Raw genomic sequence first — 22,420 nt, forward strand, 5'->3', positions numbered from 1 at the left:
CATAATTCCTGTTCATAAAAATAGTCCTATCCCTAACCCGATCCCTAAAGTAGGAGGGACATTTTAATAACACTTATCTAGAAGCATGGTTGACAACTTCAAACTTGAATGCTGTTCCAGGATCAATAAAGATGCTGAGCCAGGAACATGTTGTAGCCTACTTTGGCTATTTTTATAACAAACGTACAGGACTTGTACAATATTCAAATATTTTAAATAGCTATAATCAAATAAAATAAAAATTCAATATTGAAAATATAAAAAAATATTGTAATATTTTAAAACAAAATAAACGTATTTAAATACATAAATGAAAATTTAATTACATTTTTGGCTTAATATAAATTTATACAAAAGTCACTTTTAGTCTATAAATGATCTTTCTTAAAGATAAAACAATATCTATAATTTTAACATTATAATTAATGAAATACAATTAAATGACTGACAATTAGTGAAGCTCTTGTGAGAAAATATTATTATTTTGACAATAAACTTTTTCAATTTTTATTTTTATTATTTATTTTTTTTTTTTTGCTTCAGCTTAGGCCTACTTATTTATTAGAGATAAGATCTCTATTTTCTTTGTAACAAAATATTTACTGCATGTGAAGTTGTCTTTGAAAAAAAAAAATCAAACTGACGATTCGGGGCTTTAAATTTAAACGTAGCTGTAAAATTTGAAAAAGGCGCTGGAAACCAACGTCAGTTAGAGGAAGAAGAAAAAAAAAAACAAACCGACGATTGGGCCTTTAAATTTAAACCTAGCCGTGAAGCGCGAAAAAGGAGCTCGAAACCAAGCCAGAGGATTGTCAGTTTGAGGGAGGACGAATACTGCAAACAATCACCAAGGTAAGATATAATCGATACATTTATATTTTCTAGGGCTAGGCGATTGCTTCATACCTATTGTTGTATGAGTTAATGGAATAACTTCTATACTTGAAGTAAGATCATTTTGGCAGTATAACTCTAAGCTAGAACTATTATGGTTCTCGAATGCGAAATGAACAAGTATCGATTGAATAGGGGCGCCAAAAGTATTTACATTTGCTAATGTAGGCTACACTACCGGTCAAATGTTTTAGATCGGTAATGTTTTTAAAAGAAGTCTTTTCTGCTCACCAAGGCTGCAATTATTTGATAAAAAAAAATACAAACCCCCCCCCAAAAAAATCAGTAATATTATGAAATATTATTACAATTTAAAACAGCGGTTTTCTATGTGAATTATATTGAAGTGTAATTTATTATCGAAGCTGAATTTACAGCATCATTACTCCAGTCTTCAGTATCACATGATCCTACAAAAATTATTATAATATGATGCTCAAGAAACATTTATGATTATTATCCATGTTGAAAACAGTTTTTTACATTTTTATTTCAGGATTCTTTGATGAATAGAAAGTTCAAAAGAACAGAATTATTCTGAAATGGAAAGCTTTTGTAACATTAATCACTACCATTCAAAAGTATGGGGTCAGTAAGATTTTATTTTTTTATTTTTTGGGGGAAAGAAATTAAAAAAATACTATTATTCATCAAGGATGAGTTAAATTGATCTAAAGTTACAGTAAAGACATTTCTAATGTTAGAAAAGATTATATTTTAAATAAATCCTAGAAGTCATCATAGAAGTTTGGGGGGAAAATGATACACGACTGTTTTCAACATTGAAAATAATAATTTATGTTTTTTGAGCATAAAATCAGCATATTAGAATGATTTCTGAAGGATCATGTGTGATGTGACACTGAAAACTGATCTGTAATCAGCGACAGTAATGATGTTGAAAATTCAGCTTTCAAATTATATTTTAATATATATTAAAATAGAAAACAGTCATTTCAAAATTGTCATTATATTTCACAATATTTCTGTTTGTCATTTTGTTTTTTCATCAAATGAAGCAGCCTTGGTGAGCAGAAGAGACTTCATTTAACTGATCTAAAACTTTTGACCGGTAGTGTCTGTGCTCCGATCTTGCCAATCTTCAGTCAGTTCTGAATGGTGAAAATATTTAACTCTAGCTTTTTTTGGCACAACAATAAAAAATGTATAAAAGCCCAGTGTAATATTTCATTCATGTACATTGGGCATACAGTAATACTGCACTGTAGTTGTATTACTTTGTGAAAGCACAAATTACTACATGCTTTTTATTACAATAAAAGCTTTTATGAGATGATTACAAAGTAACAATAGCCTAATAGATATTATTGAGCAAGTTGGTTCAGGTATTATTACTTTGTATTTCACATTTTTAGTATACCCTAGTCATTTTAAAATGAGTTTTTCTGCTTTGTTTTTATTTATTTATTTTATTTCGAGTCAGGATGCTTTTCACCTTAATAACATATGTCGATGTGATTTTCTACAGAAAATTGCTGGTGGTATATTTAAACTCCTCTGAAACAAGAAAACATCTATACAAATACATGTTCCTAGTCACCCTGGTTTGCTAAAAAAAGGTTGAACTTGTGCCTTTTTGGCAAAAACAAACAAAAGAAACAAAAAGTGTCCTTGTCCGAAATGTGTCCTTGTTGCCTTGGGCCAAATGTTCTTTAGAGTGGCACTGGCAAAGTATGCACTTGGTCAATGCTTGTATTCCTGCTAATTGTGTCCTAAGATTTTAAAAGTTGTCATCCTTGCATTTACAATGTTCTATATTTTTAGGAACTGTCAGAACCAATAGACTGACAGCTACGGCCACCGATCAAGAAATTGAAACATTTATTAAAAAATGGCTTCATCTGTCAAGTGACCGAGACGGAGGGAGAAGAGAAAGCAAGAAACGAAGGAGGTCCCAAGACACCTGTAAGTCAGCTACATTGTGTTTTTGCCATGTGTATAATACCATGGTCTGTCTGAATACTTGATTATGGCCCTAGAATATTTTAGTTTTATTTTTTTCCCAAATTCTGTTTTTTCCATTTTCATTTTTGCTAATTCCGTTTTTTCATTTTCCTTGTTTGAGAATTCAGTTTTTTTTTACCCTTACCTGTTATTTTAGTCATAAAAAGAGGGTGCTTGTAATGTTAATAATTAAAATGTACACAAATAAAATAGGAATGACCTTTTAACATTTATTGAGGTAACAGACATTGACTCTTACTCTTCAGCAGAAATACTGCATGATGCAACATAACACTAAACTCTAAGTTTAAGTAACAATAAAATATGGTTATGAGCTTTAAAATGTCCAGTAAAAAAATTATATATAATATAATATAATTATACAAATCAAAAGTTGTAATTGTTAACATTAGTTAATGCACTGTGAACTAACATGAACAAACAGTGAATGACTGAAACATTAAAAAAGGGGTAACACTTTACAATAAGGTTCATTAGTTAACAATAGTTAATGTATTAACTAACATGAACTAACCATGAGCAATACATTTGTAACAGTATTTGTTAATCTTCGTTGATGTTAGTTAATAAAAAATAAAGCTGTTCATTCTTTGTTCATGTTAGTTCACAGCACATTAACTAATGTTAACAAGATTTTAATAAAGTATTAGTAAAAATTGAAATTAACGTTTACAAACATTAATAAATGCTGTATAAGCGATGTTCATCATTAGTTCATTAGTTAACTAATGTAGTTAACTAATATTAACTAATGAACCTTATTGTAAAGTGTTACCAAAAATGGTTAATAAATAATGCACTTCATGTTAGTTAATACTAGTTAATACATTAATTAATGTTCACAATTAAGGCCTTGAGTAGGGTTAGGTATCGATAATCGAGTATCGATTGGAACCGAGACTAACTTTTCATTTTTCCCGGAATCGTTCAAAAGTTAAAATTTCGATTCCTACTTTCGATATTCACAGTCCGCCGAGCGGAAGAAGAAACCGCTGAACAACATCAACGAAGAAGCGTCTACCGGAAGTGTTGGCATAACCACGCGAGTCGAACATGAGTACCTTACGTCGGCGATCCAACTTTTTTGACCCTGCCTCTTAAAAGAATCGAGAATCGTTAGGAACCGGAATCGAAACAAGGAATCGGAATCAGAATCGTTCAAATTCAAACGATACCCAAACCTAGCCTTGAGGCCTCATTATACTTCTGCGTCGGACCTACGCCGAAGCTTCTATGCTGTAGGCAACGCGTTGGTTTTCATTTATACTTTAGCGAGGGTACGCCGAAGGGTACGTGCGCTACACACAGCCTACAACGTAGCTATGGCATGAGTTCGACGAAGAAGTATAAATAGCCCTTTAGATTTACCAAACTGTTTAATGCACTGATAGGTCCAGTCCATTTTTCTACTATTGCTAGTAAAACACTTTGAAAATCAGCATTCTGTTACTGAGTCAACAATTGTTTTTTTTTTTGTGTGTGTATCCAATAAAGGCTTGCAAGATTGCCAGATGGGCCCAGTCAAGGAGGTCGACTTCTTTAATTTTGGGTGGCTCTGGATGTGACCAACTGGAAACATGTTTTGTTTTTTGTTTAGCTCTAAGATGCTTTATATGCACATATTTTGTGTTTGTTTATTATTACTATTTTTTTTGATTGCTTTCCAGTTTTGAAAATTGAAACTTGCACTTGGTTGTTCTTTGACAATATTAATAAATAATGCAAATGTTTTCAGAAATGTGTTGAAATCATCTGTTGTAACTTCTCTTAACATAGAAAGGGGGCATTTTTAAATTTCTCTTTAGTGTATATTTTTCTTAGTGTCAGTCACAGCATGCAAAAACAAAAACACACAGTTATAGTCTATTTATGTAATTCTTGACACACATGTGGCTGAACAAATTTCCTGCTTGTGGACCAGATCTGGCAAACAGGATTGCAACTGTGGTCAGCTGTGTATTTGGTTTGTGTTTTGGTTACATGTGGCATTGCTATGGCTTAATTGTGGCTCTAATCTGGCAAACTGGAGGGGACTGCCTTAAGTGCATTAATTTTCATCTGGCCCACATACCGCATGTGTAATGATGGCACTTGAATGGTTCGTTCTTGTTTGCCAGATTTGGGCCACAATTAGCCCAAAGCAATGCTGGATGCCAGCCATAAACAAAACAAATTAAGCAGAATAAGCCCCCATCTGGCCCAGACACCACAATTGCTGTGGCCCAGATCCGGCCCACAATTGACACTTTCATCTGGCCCACCTACCATGTGGAATGGCACTTGGGTGGTCCGCTCCTGATTGCCAGATTCGGGCTACAATTAAGCCATAGTAATGCCGCATGTCAGCCAGAAACAAATAAAATGAAGCAGAACTGGCCCAAATCTGGCCCATGCATCAAAATTGCTGTGGCCCAGATCCGGCCCACAGTTGACACTTTCATCTGGCCCACATACCTCGTGGAATGATGGCACTCGGGTGGCCCGCTCCTGTTTGCCAGATTTGCGCCACAAGTAAGCCATAGCAATGCCGCATGTCAGCCATAAAAAAAAACGAATGAAGCAGAACTGGCCCAAATCTGGCCCATGCATCAAAATTGCTGTGGCCCAGATCCGGCCCACAGTTGACACTTTCATCTGGCCCACATACCGCGTGGAATGATGGCACTTGGGCGGTCCGCTCCTGTTTGCCAGATTTGGGCCACAATTAAGCCATAGCAATGCCGCATGTCAGCCATAAAAAAAACGAATGAAGCAGAACTGGCCCAAATCTGGCCCATGCATCAAAATTGCTGTGGCCCAGATCCGGCCCACAGTTGACCCTTTCATCTGGCCCACATACCGCGTGGAATGATGGCACTTGGGCGGTCCGCTCCTGTTTGCCAGATTTGGGCCACAGTTAAGCCATAGCAATGGCGCATGTCAGCCATAAAAAATTTAATGAAGCAGAACTGGCCCAAATCTGGCCCAGATATAAAAATTGCTGTGGCCCAGATCCGGCCCACAGTTGACACTTTCATCTGGCCCACATACCGCGTGGAATGATGGCACTTGGGCGGTCCGCTCCTGTTTGCCAGATTTGGGCCACAGTTAAGCCATAGCAATGCCGCATGTCAGCCATAAAAAATTTAATGAAGCAGAACTGGCCCAAATCTGGCCCAGATATAAAAATTGCTGTGGCCCAGATCCGGCCCACAGTTGACACTTTCATCTGGCCCACATACCGCATGGAATGATGGCACTTGGGCGGTCCGCTCCTGTTTGCCAGATTTGGGCCACAATTAAGCCATAGCAATGCCGCATGTCAGCCATAATAAAAACGAATGAAGCACACCTGACCCAAATCTGGCCCAGACATCAAAATTGCTGTGGCCCAGATCCGGCCCACAGTTGACACTTTCATCTGGCCCACATGTGGACCAGTTCGGCTTCATTTGTTTTGTTTATGGCTGACATGCGGCATTGCTATGGCTTAATTGTGGCCCAAATCTGGCAAACAGGAGCGGACCGCCCAAGTGCCATCATTCCATGCGGTATGTGGGCCAGATGAAAGTCTCAACTGTGGGCCGGATCTGGGCCACAGCAATTTTGGTGCGTGGGCCAGATGTGGGCCAGTTCTGCTTCATTCATTTTTTTTATGGCTGACATGTGGCATTGCTATGGCTTAATTGTGGCCCAAATCTGGCAAACAGGAGCGGTCCGCCCAACTGCCATCATTCCACGCGGTATGTGGGCCAGATGAAAGTGTCAACTGTGGGCCGGATCTGGGCCACAACAATTTTGCTATCTGGGTTTAGATTAAATTTACTTCTAATAATATTTCATATTATTATTTTGGTGCTGAGTTTTGTGGTAAAATGAAAAAAAAAATGGCAAGAGCTGTTAATTTCAGTTGTTAATTTTGTTTGTAATTTTACAGACTTTTGAGTAGGCCACAATTGCAAATAATTCATTTTCTGAAAATTGTGATTTTCTAAAGAGTAGAAAATATAAAAAAGTAACCTAAAACATAAAAAAATTGAAAGAGAAATGACCCTCCAAAACAGGGATGTGTTTTCTTTTTTTACCTGACAATGATGCTTTTTAACACATCCTTCTAAACACATTTCTAAAGAAGATTTGTAATATAGCTTACTGGAGACTTATCAGAAAACTATTAGGGTTTCGATGTTTAGAAACAATGTAATACTATCATTGTTGTATATTTTAAAGTTTTAGAATAATGTAATCATAACTATACAACATTATACTGGAGACTGGTCAGGGCCGGGTTTCCCGATAACGAGCACTCTCCAAGTGCAAGGTTGCGAACGCTCGCTGCAATTCCACGCGCGTTTCCCAAAAATGCACTGAACATGAATGCGTGAGAACGCGTTCTACCTGCTACGCTGTCCATTCGCGAAGTGCTGAAATATAAACTCATATGGAATCGTATTCTGAACGTTTAACCTAATAATCGTCACTTGTTGTGGATTAGAAATCAATACAAGTCTTTATGGATATAAAACACCTATAGCCTACAGGCTGACAAAATTTCTGAACAAAAACAAGAAAACCAGAGAAGATACCTTCCAAAAAGATACAATTAATGTCCTTCTAGAGGAGATAGAGGGAAACAAAGATTTTATTTTTAACAGATTTAAAGGACACCATACAAATAAGGAAAAACAAAACATCTGGAAGGACATGTCACATTGAAACTAACTGCAACCGTGTTCAAAGATCAGGGAAGGAGGTCCGCAAGAAATGCTTTATACATGGCTGGTTTTCGTGCACGTCAGCAAGTCATTGACAGATTTTCTTTTTAATTCATCCCTATTTTGCCCGGTCTTTAAAGCATATTTCCTAGATTACTTATTTTATGATTTTTTGTTTTTTGTTCATTCGTTTAATTTAATTTCAAATGAATGTGTATTTCTATTTTTCCTTCCTTTTTAATTATTTAATTTATTCATTTAAACAAAATACGAGTACAACAAAGTGTACAAAAAAGTACAATCAAAACCTATGTTGTACTTACGTTGCAGTGTAATCGAGTAGGGGAGGCTGCAGACCTGGAGCCGGCAGTTTTACGCCCCTGACAGTTTTAAGCCCTTGTTGTTCCTGATGCGTCCAGTAGGGGGAGACTACACTAATGACGTTATATGAGCATAGTCCTATTTCATTACAGATCTATAGCATCAGACCTTCTAGAAGCAACATGAATTGAGGTATTTTAAATAATCTGCTAAAGTTATTATTGTTGATTGAATTGTAATGATACAATATTGATTATTTCTAAACGATAAGCTAAGATTCAATGTCAATTCAAAAGATAGGTCAATTTACAGTTTTTTTACAATCACTTTGCTACTATTTTCAGAACCTTGATGTCATTTTTCAAAACTCCAGACACAAAACGGTTATCACTTGTAACACAAGCTGTCTAATGTTCAAAACATTGCATAGTGCATTCACATCTTTAAAGAAATCTTGCACTTGCACAATCATTGGTTCAAAACACAAATTTACTGTGAAATAGGCCTAAACAAAATAGGCCTATCACCCACACACAAGCAACCGATAGTTTCACTGTCATTTTTCGTACAATCATTAAATGTTGTAGAACAAAATAGGTGATACAGGTTTCATTATGGCACTAAATTGTACAGTAAACACATCTCTGTAAAGCAGTACTGCAGTAGTAGAGAGAATACACACATAGAGGAATCATTGAACAAAGTGTGTGATATATTGATGCAAAACACTACAATCACAACATAGGTTTATTGAATCTCATTATCTTGAAACTTTCATGATTTACTGTAAACATGGAAGATTGTGTGTCATGCATTAACAGTAACACAACAGTTACTTATAATTTTGGGCAGTTGTATCATTTGATAGTTAGATCATTGTAAGGAAATGAATAGACACTCATTTGAAATGTAATGTGTGAATTGCCTTTTGAAATAGTACTTTGATCTTAAGTTGTGTCATATTGAACAGGTGATTTTTGTTGAATATGAACAAATGATCTAAGTTTTATGTATATTGTATCCAAGCAATTGAGAAAAGGGTTAGAGTTTTTAAAATGTGCATTTTGATCATTGGTTGTGAGTTTTGTGCCTAGAGTTTTGAAAAATGACATCAAGGTTCTGAAAATAGTAACAAAGAGATTGTAAAAAACTGTAATAAAGTCTCTATTATTTCGAGAGACAATAAAAGTTGGCTACTTGATGGTCAGGTTGATGTTTTGTCTGGTTCAAACTTAGCAAACTTAACCACATAGGTTTAAAGGCTGCCCTAGTCTTCTCTTTATCTGCTCTGTCTCACTCACTTTTAAAATTCATTTAATTTTTATTTTTATCTTGTCTGTCTTTACCTTGCGTGACATGGCATCTACTGGTAAGACCCAGTTTACTCCCTGCATTTAAACATAGCCTACTACTCCACGTGGTTTCTGGAGCAACATCACATTGGAAATGTGTTAATTACAGTTTATGATGTGTACACAAACACATTTATAATAAGTATGTATGTATGTATGTATTTGAATGAAAATCTCTCTAACTAAAGATTCAAACGGCACACTCACTCTAATATTTTGTTTTACAAACATAATACATACAAACATGCATTATAAAGCCCACATTAAAAACTTTGGCCCAAATGGTTTAAATGTATATTTTGGTTCAAGTTTTTTTTTTTTTTTTTTTTATAAATGAGATGATCTAATTTTCTAATGTATATCATACAGTTTTCTTAAAATAGCTTACTGATCTGGACTAAAATGTATGTGCAGTGCACTTAATGTGTGTTTTATCATACTCTGTCTTTAGTTCTTTTTAACTTGTATCTCATTAAGCTTTAGCTACTTAAGAAAATTAAAATCTCTGTCTCTAAACTTTTATAAACACCCATCTTTTGAACCCCAAAAAAATGTTCAACCATGACATTGTGCCATTATTTTATAACCATTGTTTCTACCACTATTCAACTTTAGCTTCTTTTGTAAATAAATAACCTTTTTGTGAACAAAAATATTGTCTCTTTCTTTTAAATGGCCCTTGGAATTTTAGAAAAGGGTTAAATTGTGTTTGTCTTCATTAAATGTTATGTAGGACACTGTTCTAGCTGTATGATGACCAATTGTAAATATTTCAGCAGATATTTCATTAAGGATCCATATGATTAAGCATATCTCAAGGCTAAATATGGTACATAAATGTAACTTTATCTACTTCACAACAACATATATCAATGAGTTTCCTGTATATAAAACAGTTTAGAATAATTAAGTCTTCAGTAGGTCGGTCAAATATCATTACTTTGTCCATCTGATTCAACTATGTTTATTAGCCTAATATTTTCAAAAACAAATCTTTGGCTGAGTGAAGAGTGAAGCCCAACTGAACATCTGGATGTTTTAATCCTTATAGTGCAAATAAATCCACTGTCTATAACGTTTATTTAAATAAACAAATACATAAAAATTAGTTAAAGTCTAGACGGTTATTAATGTGTTTGTTTACACCGTCGTTTTACGTTATTTCGCCATTTATCCTTCTCCCCCTACTGGACGCATCAGGAACAACAGGGGCTTAAAACTGTCAGGGGCGTAAAACTGTCAGGGGCGTAAAACTGCCGGCTCCAGGTCTGCAGCCTCCCCATATAGGTGTAATCTGTTAAATCTAGATAAAAGTGTAATCTGCCGGTTGTCCTGCAGGTGACCCCAACTCTGTATTTTTACAATGCACTTGGGGATTAACGGTTAGGGGAGAGCGGGGCACAACCTAACGCTTTTTGGTTTTGGCTCAATTAATTAAAAAACAATTAGGTTAGATTAATACTTTTTTTTACACAAGCAACATACACATCTCTGCTACAAATGAACACTTAAAGTTTTTTTCTAGGACCTACCATTTTTGTACAGTTGAAAGTGACAGAAGTGCAAATGTTACAACTTACCCCATAGGCGGGGTTAATTGTAACAGACAGAGGGGTTAGTTGTAACACTTGTGTGTAACACACATAATTCAGTACTATTTTATTTGTATAGTTTGATATTGTTTGTGCATCTGTATAGACAGATATCCATACATATCCCTCATCCAATCATCCTTCTATTATGGATCAATATCATGGATAGAGACATAGAAAAAAGGGCTGCATAGTTTTGCAATAAATAATAATAAATAAAATTATAAATATTGTAATTTCAATTAAATTAGATTTGTGTGTGGCAGCTGCATGATGTACAATTATTATTATTATTATTGTTATTGTTATTATTATTATTAATAACAGTAATAATACAAATTAGCTTAAAATAAAAATTTAAAGGGTTTATTGCATTAATAACAGGCCATATCTTTAATAAATAAACAAGTTATCATTCATAGTGCACTAAATTTTAAACATTTTAAATCCCAACATTGTTTGTGAAAGTCTAACAAAGTTAAATGTATACTCAAACCTGAAAAGTTGTGTGGCTCCGTTTTCATTTGATTCTCATTGTACACTTGGCGGCGTTTGTAACACTCTGTTAGAATTAACCCCGCTGTGTATTACATATTTTAACCCTAGCTAATAGTCGCTAGGAATAGCTGACATGTTTCAAAACGGTGCTATGTTTGAGCCAACAAGACAGTCATTAAGGCAATATAAAGTTAGATTTGGAAACGTATACACCCAACTCAGAAACCGAAAAAAACCTATGATGAAAAAAATTACTTTCATGGTGTCAAAACACTCTTTGTCCAGTATCTTCACGAAATATAATCAAAACTTTCCGCAAATTTGCGGGAGACCGTCTTCTGGCAGCAAGAGAAAAATAGCGGAAAGACGGCCGGCTTGATCCTGACGAACTATGTAAAACGTCCGTGTTACATTTAACCCCGCGTTAGGTTGTGCCCCGCGCTCCCCTACTCGAGAGCACTCGTAGCTCTGCGAAGATTTTCAAGTGCTATTTAAGTTACGATGCTTTTGGGAAACAGACTATAATATTATGATCAGTCATACGATCGTTTTTACGATCAACTTAGATTTACGATGCTTTTGGGAAACGCAGCCCTGAGAACGTTTAGCGTTATAATGTTCAAAAATAATGTAATATCATTATTGTATAGTTTAAAGTTTTACAAAATGTAACCCTATACATCATTACAATATCATCTATATGTGCTTAAGAGTTGTCATTAAATGTGCAATATGCCTGGACACTAATAACCTTGCTAGAACATTATAATTAACTTTAATAAGTTTAAGTAAAACTTTAAATAGGCCTATATTATAAACAATTGAATAAATAAATATACAGATAACAGGAAAAAGTAGCAAAATGTAGGTCTACAACTATAGAGACAAAAAGAAGGAATAAACGAAAATAAAATAATAGCCTACAAATTCTCAAAACCAAAACTGAAAAAATATTTTGTCAAATATAAAATTAAATGAAAAACGATTAGAAAAATTGAAATATTAATAGGCTTTCACATGGTGTTGTTATTTTACTGAACTGCAATGTCTCTTGTTAAACGATTAACGGGTTTCAATGTTCAGAAATAATGTAATATCATTGTTGTATAGTTTAAAGCTTTACAATTATGTAACCATAACAATACAACATTATAATATCATACTGGAGACTGATCTGAAAACGATTAGTGTTTCTATGTTCAGAAATAATTTAATACTCTCATTGTTGTATATTTTAAAGTTTTACAAAACACAACAATACAACATTACAATCTCATCTATGTGCTTAAGAGTTGGCATTAAATGTGCAATATGCCTGGACACTAATAACCTTGCTAGAACATTATAATTAACTTTAATAATTTTCAGTAAAACTTTTAATAGGCCTATATTATAAACAATTGAATAAATAAATATACAGATAACAGGAAAAAGTAGCAAGGTGTAGGTCTACAACTATAGAGACAAAAACAAGGAATAAACGAAAATAAATAGCCTACAAATTCTCAAAACCAAAACTGAAAAAAATATTTTGTAAAATATAGCTACAATTAAATGAACAAACGATTAAATAAAATAATTGAAATATAACAAGGTATGATGTTGTTGTTTTTTCTGAACTACAATGTCTCTTGTTAAACGATTAGGCAAATAGTTAAATGAAATATCACTTAAAAATATCACTGGCTATTTGCTAAGTTTTTGTTCATTTGAGCACGCGCTAAAAATAGCATATCACTGGCTATTTGCTAAGTTTTGTTCATTTGAGCACGCGCTGCTTCACAGAAAGTTAAAGTAGGTCTACAACTCCAGCAAAAAATGAAGCTGGGGTGTAATAACACATTGGTAAAGAGTCGACCGTTCTCTGGGATTTATTTTCATGATAATCGAATTGAAAGAGTTTTACCTCTAAAAATTGTTTAGCTTATAACACCAGGATAAAAAAATAATAAAAAACAATGTCTAGTTAATTCCACCAGCAAGGCTCAAAATACACCACTAACAGGGCAGCACAATGAAGGTCCCTACAAGCAAAACGAAGTAAACCGAAGAACTTTGTAAATGTACAGACAGTTTAACAGTAATAGTATATTTTATAAAGACAGTAGCATACCATCGCGTATGCAGGCAGGAGTTGCCGAAAACTGGTCGAAAGTGTTTTCCAAAGATGGCTCCGCGCAATGGTACTTTCTTTATAAAGTAGCCTACATTATTATTAAACTGTCCGTACACTTACGAAGTTCTCAATGCTTCGGTTTGTATAGGGACCCTCATGTGTTTGAGCCTTGTTAGTGGTATTTACTAGCGATTTATTTTTACTTATAATATTCCCCTTATACCAGCGTTATAAGCTAAACAGTTTTTACAGATAAAACTCTTTACATTCGATTATCATGAAAATAAATACAAGAAAACGGTTGACTCAGTACCAGTGTTCATTTTTCCCCGGAGTTGTCCTTTAAAAGAGAAAACATATTTATGATTTAACATTAAGAAGCTAACTTTAAATCATGAACAACATAAACCCCACAGAACTAACGTTACATACCTCGTTAGTGATAAAAAAACCTCTTCGTAATTGTAGAAGTCGTAGAAATGTCTCCGAAGAATTTAGTAACAGTCAGGAACAATAGTTTAATCCCACTTGACTCCGGTTGTCTGGTCCTTGCTGTTTTACGTCAATACGTAATTGTGAGCAAAATCCTGGGAATCAGTTTTTTCTGCGAAAAGGAGGTGGTCGTGGTGTGGGCGGTGCTTCAGCTTGATGCATGGTTTCAACAAGGTCCTCTCCTGTTTCCAGGACCTGGGGGTCTCGCATTGGCTGGACCTTGTTTAGGGCGGTACTGAAAGCGGCGGCGCAGTTTTGTGAGAGTGTTTTAACCAGGTCCTAGCAGCAACTAAACATTTGTTGTTGTTTTTTTTGTGTCATAGACTGCAAGGTAAGCTTTAATTTTGCATATTGCCAAACTGCTACCCAAGACAGGACAACACGATCAGCTTACATTTTCATTACGGACCCAAGACAGGACAACACGATCAGCTTACATTTTCATTACGGTATGTGGCATAAGGTTTTCTTACATTGAATAGAAGTTTTAAGATCAATTCATGGTTTTGTCAATGTTGTATAAACTAGTTGATCTGTTTAAGTTTACCGATTGATTGTTTGATTCCACGCGATTTTTTATAATTTAAATATTAACATTGAAAAGATTTTAAAAAGGTTTGCCATGGATAAATACGTTGCACATTTACAAATGTGATTTTCAAAGTTTTATTTGTTGGTCTCAACCAGTCATTTTTGTTGCTATTAGTTGTGTATCACACCACTTTGTACAGTAAATGTTTACGTTATGTGTTGGTGTATTCGAATACTTTTTAATGAGTTGTGTTTTATACTTTTGCAGGAAAAATGGCCTTTAACAGCCCAACGAAAATCCCGCATGCGGAAGGAGAACAGTTTTTAAAGATTAGAAACCAGTTCTGTTTGTTATCAGTAAGTATTGGGTTTTATACAATTGTGTGTGGTTTAAGTATAGTACGTATATTTGTTGAAAGTTTTACTTAGTTATTTTTCTATGTGTGTGTTTTTTTGTAGTATTCTGTGTTAGATGAGGCGGTGGGCAGGAAGGCACTGCAGCAGGAGCTCACGGAGTTGGGGGTTACGGTAATGCGTAAAGTCGCTGCAATGGATGCAGAAAAAAAATTTCTACGCAAAGAGTTGGCGGACATCAGAAGCAAGTTGGAGAAAACCCAGATGGAGCTGGAGGTTTCGAAGGCAGCGTTGGATTTTGCACGAGATGGTGCGTAATGACTAATGAAATGCTGTTGTAAATGGCAATGTTTATTTTGGACTCTTTGATTATGCACATACACGATAAAGATTGTGTTTATTTAAAATGCATGTTAGTTTTTATAAAATGTGTGTTTTTAAAATACAGATAGCTTGGAGCTTAAGTTGGAAGATTTCGGACAGGACGGAGATGGTGCGGACATTCCCGCAGTCCAACAAGATGGATGAAAACATCCGTGTAAATTAAGCATAAGTTCGAGGATTTCGATCAGGACGGAGATGGTGCGGACATGCCCCCAGTCTTACAAGATGGATGAAAACATCCGTGTATATTGAGCATAAGTTCGAGGATTTCGGACAGGACGGATATGGTGCGGACATGCCCCCAGTCTTACAAGATGGATGAAAACATCCGTGTAATTTGTAAATTTTCTTGTGTTGTTTAAGATTTGTCAATATTTATATTTTAGTGTGTGAAATGTGAGTGTGTGTATTTATATATTTATATTTATATATATATATATGTATATATATATATACTTTTTAAAAATAAAAGAATCTTTATTGTGTGTTTTGTGTTTTTTGATTATGTAGCATACATTAATACATACACACACACACACACACACACACACATATGAAGAGTTCAGATGCAAAAGCCTCTAAATGCCTCTAAAAGCCTCTAAATTGAAATTTTCTTCTTTAATGATGATTTTTATCAAACTTGTATATTTAAGTTCAGAAGTTTGATAAAAATCATCATTAAAGAAGAAAATGTCAAATGGCATTTAGAGGCTTTTGCATCTGAACTCTTCATATATATATATATATATATATATATATATATATACAATTATACACACACAATTATATATGTTGTGTGTGTGTAATTTTGATGCATGTAAAAAGGAAAAGTCACAAATGTGATTTTATGTCACCTTTTAATTAAGAAAGATAATTTGTGATAATTTACAATATCTCAACGTTTTGTACTATATGGCTAACAGTTATTTGGCTCTTTTGACACCTGGTTTAAATACATTTTATTGAATTTAGCATTATAATATGTATGAATTATATGTATGAATATGAATATTATAAAATAATACTCGTGTAAACAATAAATAATTAAAATCTTAAAGTTAACACTATAAGTCACAAACACATAGTTATGTATTTTTTAAATCAGTTGTAATGATTTAATAGATTGTACAAAAAAAAACAATTATATTGATTGAAAAACTAATATTAGACGGTATTTTTGAAAAGCAAAGTCAACTATAATAATTGAAGAATTAATATGATGTATCATTCAGATGGATTTAATTGCATTTATACACTGAACATTTTAATATAATTTGATTTCTTAGTGTAATTTAATTTTCTTTGATTAGTCTGCAAGATAAAAACAAGCAGTCATATCTGAAAGTGTTGTCATTAGTAGTTTGATGAATGTGATACTGTTTTATTTGCTTATTATATATATATATAATAAGCAAATAGTGTTTACTTGTGTTTAAATGTGCTCAGTTACAGGACATTCAAGGTCATTAGCTGTTGCTTAATACTGTTGTGTAAATATACCAAATAACTAAAATAAATTAAATCTTATATCAACATCTGGTTTTCTCTGCTTGAAACTGATAACAAGCGACTAGTTGCATTAAAGAAAACTGAACATGGTAGACAACCGATGTGGAGATTTTGGAGAATCTATTAATGGGAATATAAAGTCAAACTTAGACAACATTTCATGCATTGTTGTTTACGGTACTCTTTTTATTTTATTATATGTAAAGTGTATTAAAAATAGTTTAAATGTTTAAAAAAATGTTTACATAGTTTATTATTGTTGGAGAAGAAATGTTTTTGTAGGATTTTTTGTGTCTCCACAAATACACAAGTCAACTGCCGGTGTCAGACAGCGATTAAGCCATTCTTTTGTCTTTATACAAAAAGAGACATTTGCATAAGCTATGTGAACATTATAGCCACACTTCGTAAAGGCCACAACTGACCTTTAAACATTAAGCTTCCACTTACTGTGTTTGTCTTTTGTTAAAATAATTTTCTATTCAAAAAGAGAAAAAGAAAATTAATTAAAAGAATCGTTGCACGTTTTCGACAGTTACATTATCATATGATCCATCCATGCAATGAAATATGTTCTCAATGGTTATTTAAAAATAGTGTTTAAAATGGTCTCTTAAAGCTGTTCATGTTATATGTTGCTGTGTAAAAATACGAAATGCCTAAAATAAGTTAATGCATATTTACATCTTGTTTTCTTTCCTTACATTAAAGTTTCATTAAAGAAAACTGAACATGGTAGACAACTGATGAGAAGCTTTGGAGAAGCTATTAATGAGAATAAAAAGTCAAACTTACACAACATTTCCATGCATTGTTTTTTATTTCATTTTCTGTAATAGAGATTTTTTTACGTGCATATAGGCTACGCACTGAAAACCCCTGGTTAGGATTACGCGTGGGGAGAACATGCGTATAAATGTCATGAGAAATAACAGCCATTTGTATAAGCTATGCAATCATCAACGCCTCACTTGGTTAATACCATTTATAAGGGCCCTTTATTAAGCTTACAAATAAGATCTTAGTGTATAAAAGACAAAAAGTGTATTTAAAATAGTTTAAATGTAAAAAAAATATGTTTATATAGTTTATTATTGTTGGAGAATAAATATTTTTTTTAGGATTTTTTTGTGTCTCCACAAATACACAAGTCAACTGCCGGTGTCAGACAGCGATTAAGCCATTCTTTTGTCTCTATACAAAAAGAGACATTTGCATAAGCTATGTGAACATTATAGCCACACTTCGTAAAGGCCACAATTGACCTTTAAACATTAAGCTTCCACTTACTATGTTTGTCTTTTGTTAAAATAATTTTCTATTCAAAAAGAGAAAAAGAAATTTCATTTAAAAGAATCGTTGCACGTTTTCGACAGTTACTTTATCATATGATCATCCATGCACTGAATGTTTACTCAATGGTTTGTATTTTAAAATACAAAATGGTCTTCATTTAAAGCTGTTCATGTTATATGTTGCTGTGTAAATATACGAAATGCCTAAAATAAATTAATGCATATATTTACATCTTGTTTTCTTTGCTTAGGCCTACATTCAAGTTACATTAAAAAAAACTGATAGACAACTGAATATGATGGACAACTGAGGAGCTTTGGAGAAGTTATTAATGAGAATACAAAAGTCAAACTTACACAACATTTGCATGCATTGTTTTTTTTAATTTTATTTTCTGTAAAAGAGATTTTTTTTTACGTGCATATGAAAACCCCTGAATAGGATTACGCGTGGGGAGAACATGCATAAAAATAACAGAGCCATTTGCATAAGCTATGCAAACATCTTGGTTAATACCATTAAGTGCCCTTTAAGCATTAAGTTTACAATCAAGATCACAACATGTCTGCAGGATATCAATAATCCCTGATCCCTCAATGTGTAGCCTAATGGCTCGTTTCCACTGAGGGGTACGATACGGTACAGTGTACGGGTCGGGTCTGGAGGCTAAACCATGATCCGGCTCGCGTTTCCACCGCCAACAGTACCCTTACTTGATAGGCGTGGTGTTTGCTGGAAAGAAACGATCGACGTCATTTTCGCGCGAAGAAAGCGACATAGTAAACAACAATGGATGACATACAGCAGATCTTGTTCTTGCTTCTCGGCATGTCTGTCACAAGAAACCAGCGCTGGCATTAGGCGTTTCTCAATACCAAGTAGCCTACGCAAAGTCCGACTCAAAGACTTCCGAGGACGCGAGTCCAGTAATTCTGTTAAAGGAACAGCCACTCAGCTTGCGCTGCTAGTCCAGTTATCTGTACATTTTAGGCAAAAATAAAAAGAAATATGTTATAAAACACCACTCTGCTTCTTTTTCGATTTCATTTCAATACATTGTAAACATTATAAGCACACAAATGTGGTTCAGGCAACGCATAGCCTATTGATTATACTGCATGTATGTAACGTTATATTTATAACAAAAATAAATATAAAACACAACCCTGAGTCTTTTCGTTTAATTAGAAAAAATATTAAACATATTCCAGGCAAAATGTAATGTATTGCATATCGCATTGTGTTGCAATAAACAACATTAGATATTATCTTGTAATAGCTAAACTAAAAAAATGCCAAAACTATCTCTTTTTGTTGAATTTCAGTTTTATCAATAATAACCATTATAAAAGTGTAAGTAAAAATATATGAAGAGTTCATGCAAAAGCCTCTAAATGCCATTTGAAATTTTCTTCTTTAATGATGATTTTTGTCAAACTTGTATATTTAAGTTCAGTAATTTCACTTAAATAACAATTATTAGGTAATTATCATTGCCATTTAAGTGAAATCACTGAACTTAAATATACAAGCTTGATAAAAATGATCATTCTAGAAGAAAATTTCAAATGGCACTTAGAGGCTTTTGCATCTGAACTCAAAAGCCTCTACGTGCCATTTGAAATTTTCTTCTAGAATGATAACTTTTGAATTCAGTAATTTCACTTAAATGACAATTCATAGGTAATCTTCATCCCCATTTAAGTGAAATTAATGAACTTAAATATACTAGACCGAACTTAAATATACTCAGTAAAACTTTAATAACAAAGAATCTATTCAGTCAGTCAAATATACAAATTCAGCGCTCAAAGATATGAAACTTCACTTAGCCTTCTGAAAAAACTATTGGCCAGGGAACGAATTATATATTCACGAGACCAAAGATCGCCTGTTAGGTCTGTACAATATGAATTATATCTCATGTTTAACCACAACAGAGACGTCAGAGTCAGCGGCAAACATCAGAACGACTAGCCGAGGAAAGGCTGTTCCAGGGGGGGGGGGGGGGGGGGGGGACACGAGCGCGAGCGTCCGGCGATTGCTTGGAATGGATCTCGGTCAAATGATCATAAACTATAAATAAACCACAGATTTGAGCTTTAAAAACTACTTTCTCGCCTGAAAACTCTTCAAACTACATTTCGTGACACAATAACAGTATTATATTTCAACTGTGCTTCTAATGCCCTTGTAGCACGCGCAATCGACGATACTCTGTCCACCATTCACCGTTCTGCAGTGAGTCTATGGTCTATCTCCACCTTAGTACCCTTTCACTGTGCTAGGTACCCCAACGGAGGGTACCCAAAAAGTGAAAAGGTATGGTTCGTCTTTTTGGTACCATTCACAACTTTTGACAGTGGAAACCCAAATAATTGCGTACCGAACCGAACTGTAGGCTATCGTACCGTACCACTCAGTGGAAACGAGATAATTGTTTGAAAAGGATAAGGATTTATTAATATTCAGTCTGTTTTGGTTTATGTTTTCACATGGCTTTGTTGAGCAGCATCCATATGGGCTTTTAATTCAGAAGTGTGCATATTTTAATTTAAACGGAAATGTAATTTTACTATTTATTGTGTATTGAAAATATCTATAACCTAATGGGCAGGGGATTTTTTTTCAATAATATGTGACTTTAAATTATAAACTACCAAAATACACTGACTCAAATGTCAAATGTTTTCAAATGTCTAACATGTCTAACCGGCTATTATAGTAGATCGAAAACATATAATCCAACATAAACATTGTCACAATCAATAAACATCATTTCATAAGCAATCGCTTGCCCAAAATGTGCGATATAAATAATTGATTCATTGTGAAATGCTCTGGATGCATCATATGCCATGTCTGTAATTTAGCCTATATTAAAACATCTAGCATGAATTCGATCTCAAACAGTTTCATTACTCCACAACTTGTATGACATCATAAACCAACGTAGGCTAGTTGAACGACCACTTATACAATATGGGAATTTTCGAGAATACAATTTCGGGAAACAGTCGTGACTTTGATTTCTTCAACGATACAGCATCATACCTGTAGTGAAGTAGACCTAACCAGTTGTAGCCAACTGGACACGCACCGCTGAAGTGCTGTTGGGTGGGGCCTGTAACAGTGCCGCCCTTTAGCAACTAAACTTACAACACTTATAAATAACTGTGATAAATCACATTCCCACACTGTTCTTTGAGATGGCATCACACATCTGGATCGTCGGCAGTTCTATCATCCGCAGACTGCATACTTACATCTGTGAGCAGCGTCTGGACGCGAACCTTGGACTTCAGTGTAACATTACCTGGGACGGCAGAGGCGGCAGACTATGGGAACAGCTGTTTCCAGCTCTGCGTTCTCTCAGGGCCAAAGCTCCAACTCCAGATATCATCATTATTCACCTGGGAGGAAACAGTTTGTGTCGGGTGGGCCGCAACCGCCTCCATTTTCTTCGGGAAATGAAGAGTGACCTGACCGAAATCTTACAAATGTTTCCCAGAACCAGGCTGTTGTTTTCAGGCATTTTACCCCGTCTGAATTGGAGAGGGCAGACTGGAAGGACTGGCTATGGCATTGAACGAAGCCGACGGTGGATCAACGGCGCCATGTCTGGGTTCTTAGGAGAGAAACAGATGCGGTGCATTCACCACAAAAACATCAACTTGTTCCATCTGTGCAGAGACGGGGTGCACTTGGGTCCAGAGGGAAACCAGCTTCTCCTAAGCAATCTCCGAGAAGCTCTGCAGGTGGAACTCAGAAGATGAAGCTATAAAATGTTCTTTTAAGGACAACAATGGCTCTTTTAAGAGCCACGCTCACTCATTCAAAATAAAGAGCATTTTCCAAGTGTGTGAAATTCGTTGTTCTTCACCTTAAGCTAATTCATGTCAGGTTTCTGGTTACATGTTTTGAAATAAAAATGTTAAATTCTCTTATCCATCAATTCTTAAGCATTTAAATATAACTTTCAAACCATTCATGAATCATGCGCTGTTGTCTTTGCAAATCCAAAATGTTTTCAAACTTTTTTGATTTGGTTTGCTCGCGTGGTTTTTAGTTTCTGCAGCGATGACATGATTCATGATTCAAGTCATCGCCACTCTGAGTCACGTTATGAGCATTTTACCGTTTCATTTGAGATAAACTATTGTCATATATATACGCACAGAGATTCAAAGGTATTTACATACGCATCAAAATAAAAGTTCGATTTAACATTAAGAAATTGACAGAAATAATTATATTAGGCTACTGTACAAGATTTAACTAGGTCTCCATTCATTACAAATTCTACTAGTACTGCTACTACTAATGTGTGCATAGAACGTTGCTTATTTTTGTCGTAAATAAGAAAATTTCAATATAATCGATATATTTTTGTTTAAACAG

General features: G+C 34.5%; 1 protein-coding gene and 1 long non-coding RNA gene across 2 annotated transcripts; both read left to right on the forward strand.

Moving 5' to 3' along the window:
* Nucleotides 1-731: 731 nt before the first annotated feature.
* LOC148997430 (uncharacterized) lies at nt 732-4,609 on the forward strand. The gene is made up of 3 exons (XR_016147329.1): nt 732-852; nt 2,680-2,820; nt 4,375-4,609. It is a non-coding gene; the product is annotated as an uncharacterized LOC148997430 (long non-coding RNA).
* Nucleotides 4,610-13,781: 9,172 nt separating this feature from the next.
* LOC148997431 (uncharacterized) lies at nt 13,782-15,609 on the forward strand. Its single transcript, XM_089122694.1, has 4 exons — nt 13,782-14,394; nt 14,745-14,833; nt 14,936-15,140; nt 15,279-15,609. The coding sequence occupies exons 2-4, from the start codon at nt 14,750-14,752 to the stop codon at nt 15,356-15,358; spliced, it is 369 nt and encodes a 122-aa protein (XP_088978820.1). The 5' UTR covers nt 13,782-14,394; nt 14,745-14,749; the 3' UTR covers nt 15,359-15,609.
* The last annotated feature ends 6,811 nt before the right edge of the window (nt 15,610-22,420 follow it).

The sequence above is a fragment of the Pimephales promelas genome, chromosome 2 (assembly GCF_988280905.1).
Source record: "Pimephales promelas chromosome 2, fPimPro1.hap1.1, whole genome shotgun sequence".
Classification (NCBI taxonomy): Eukaryota; Metazoa; Chordata; class Actinopteri; order Cypriniformes; family Leuciscidae; genus Pimephales; species Pimephales promelas.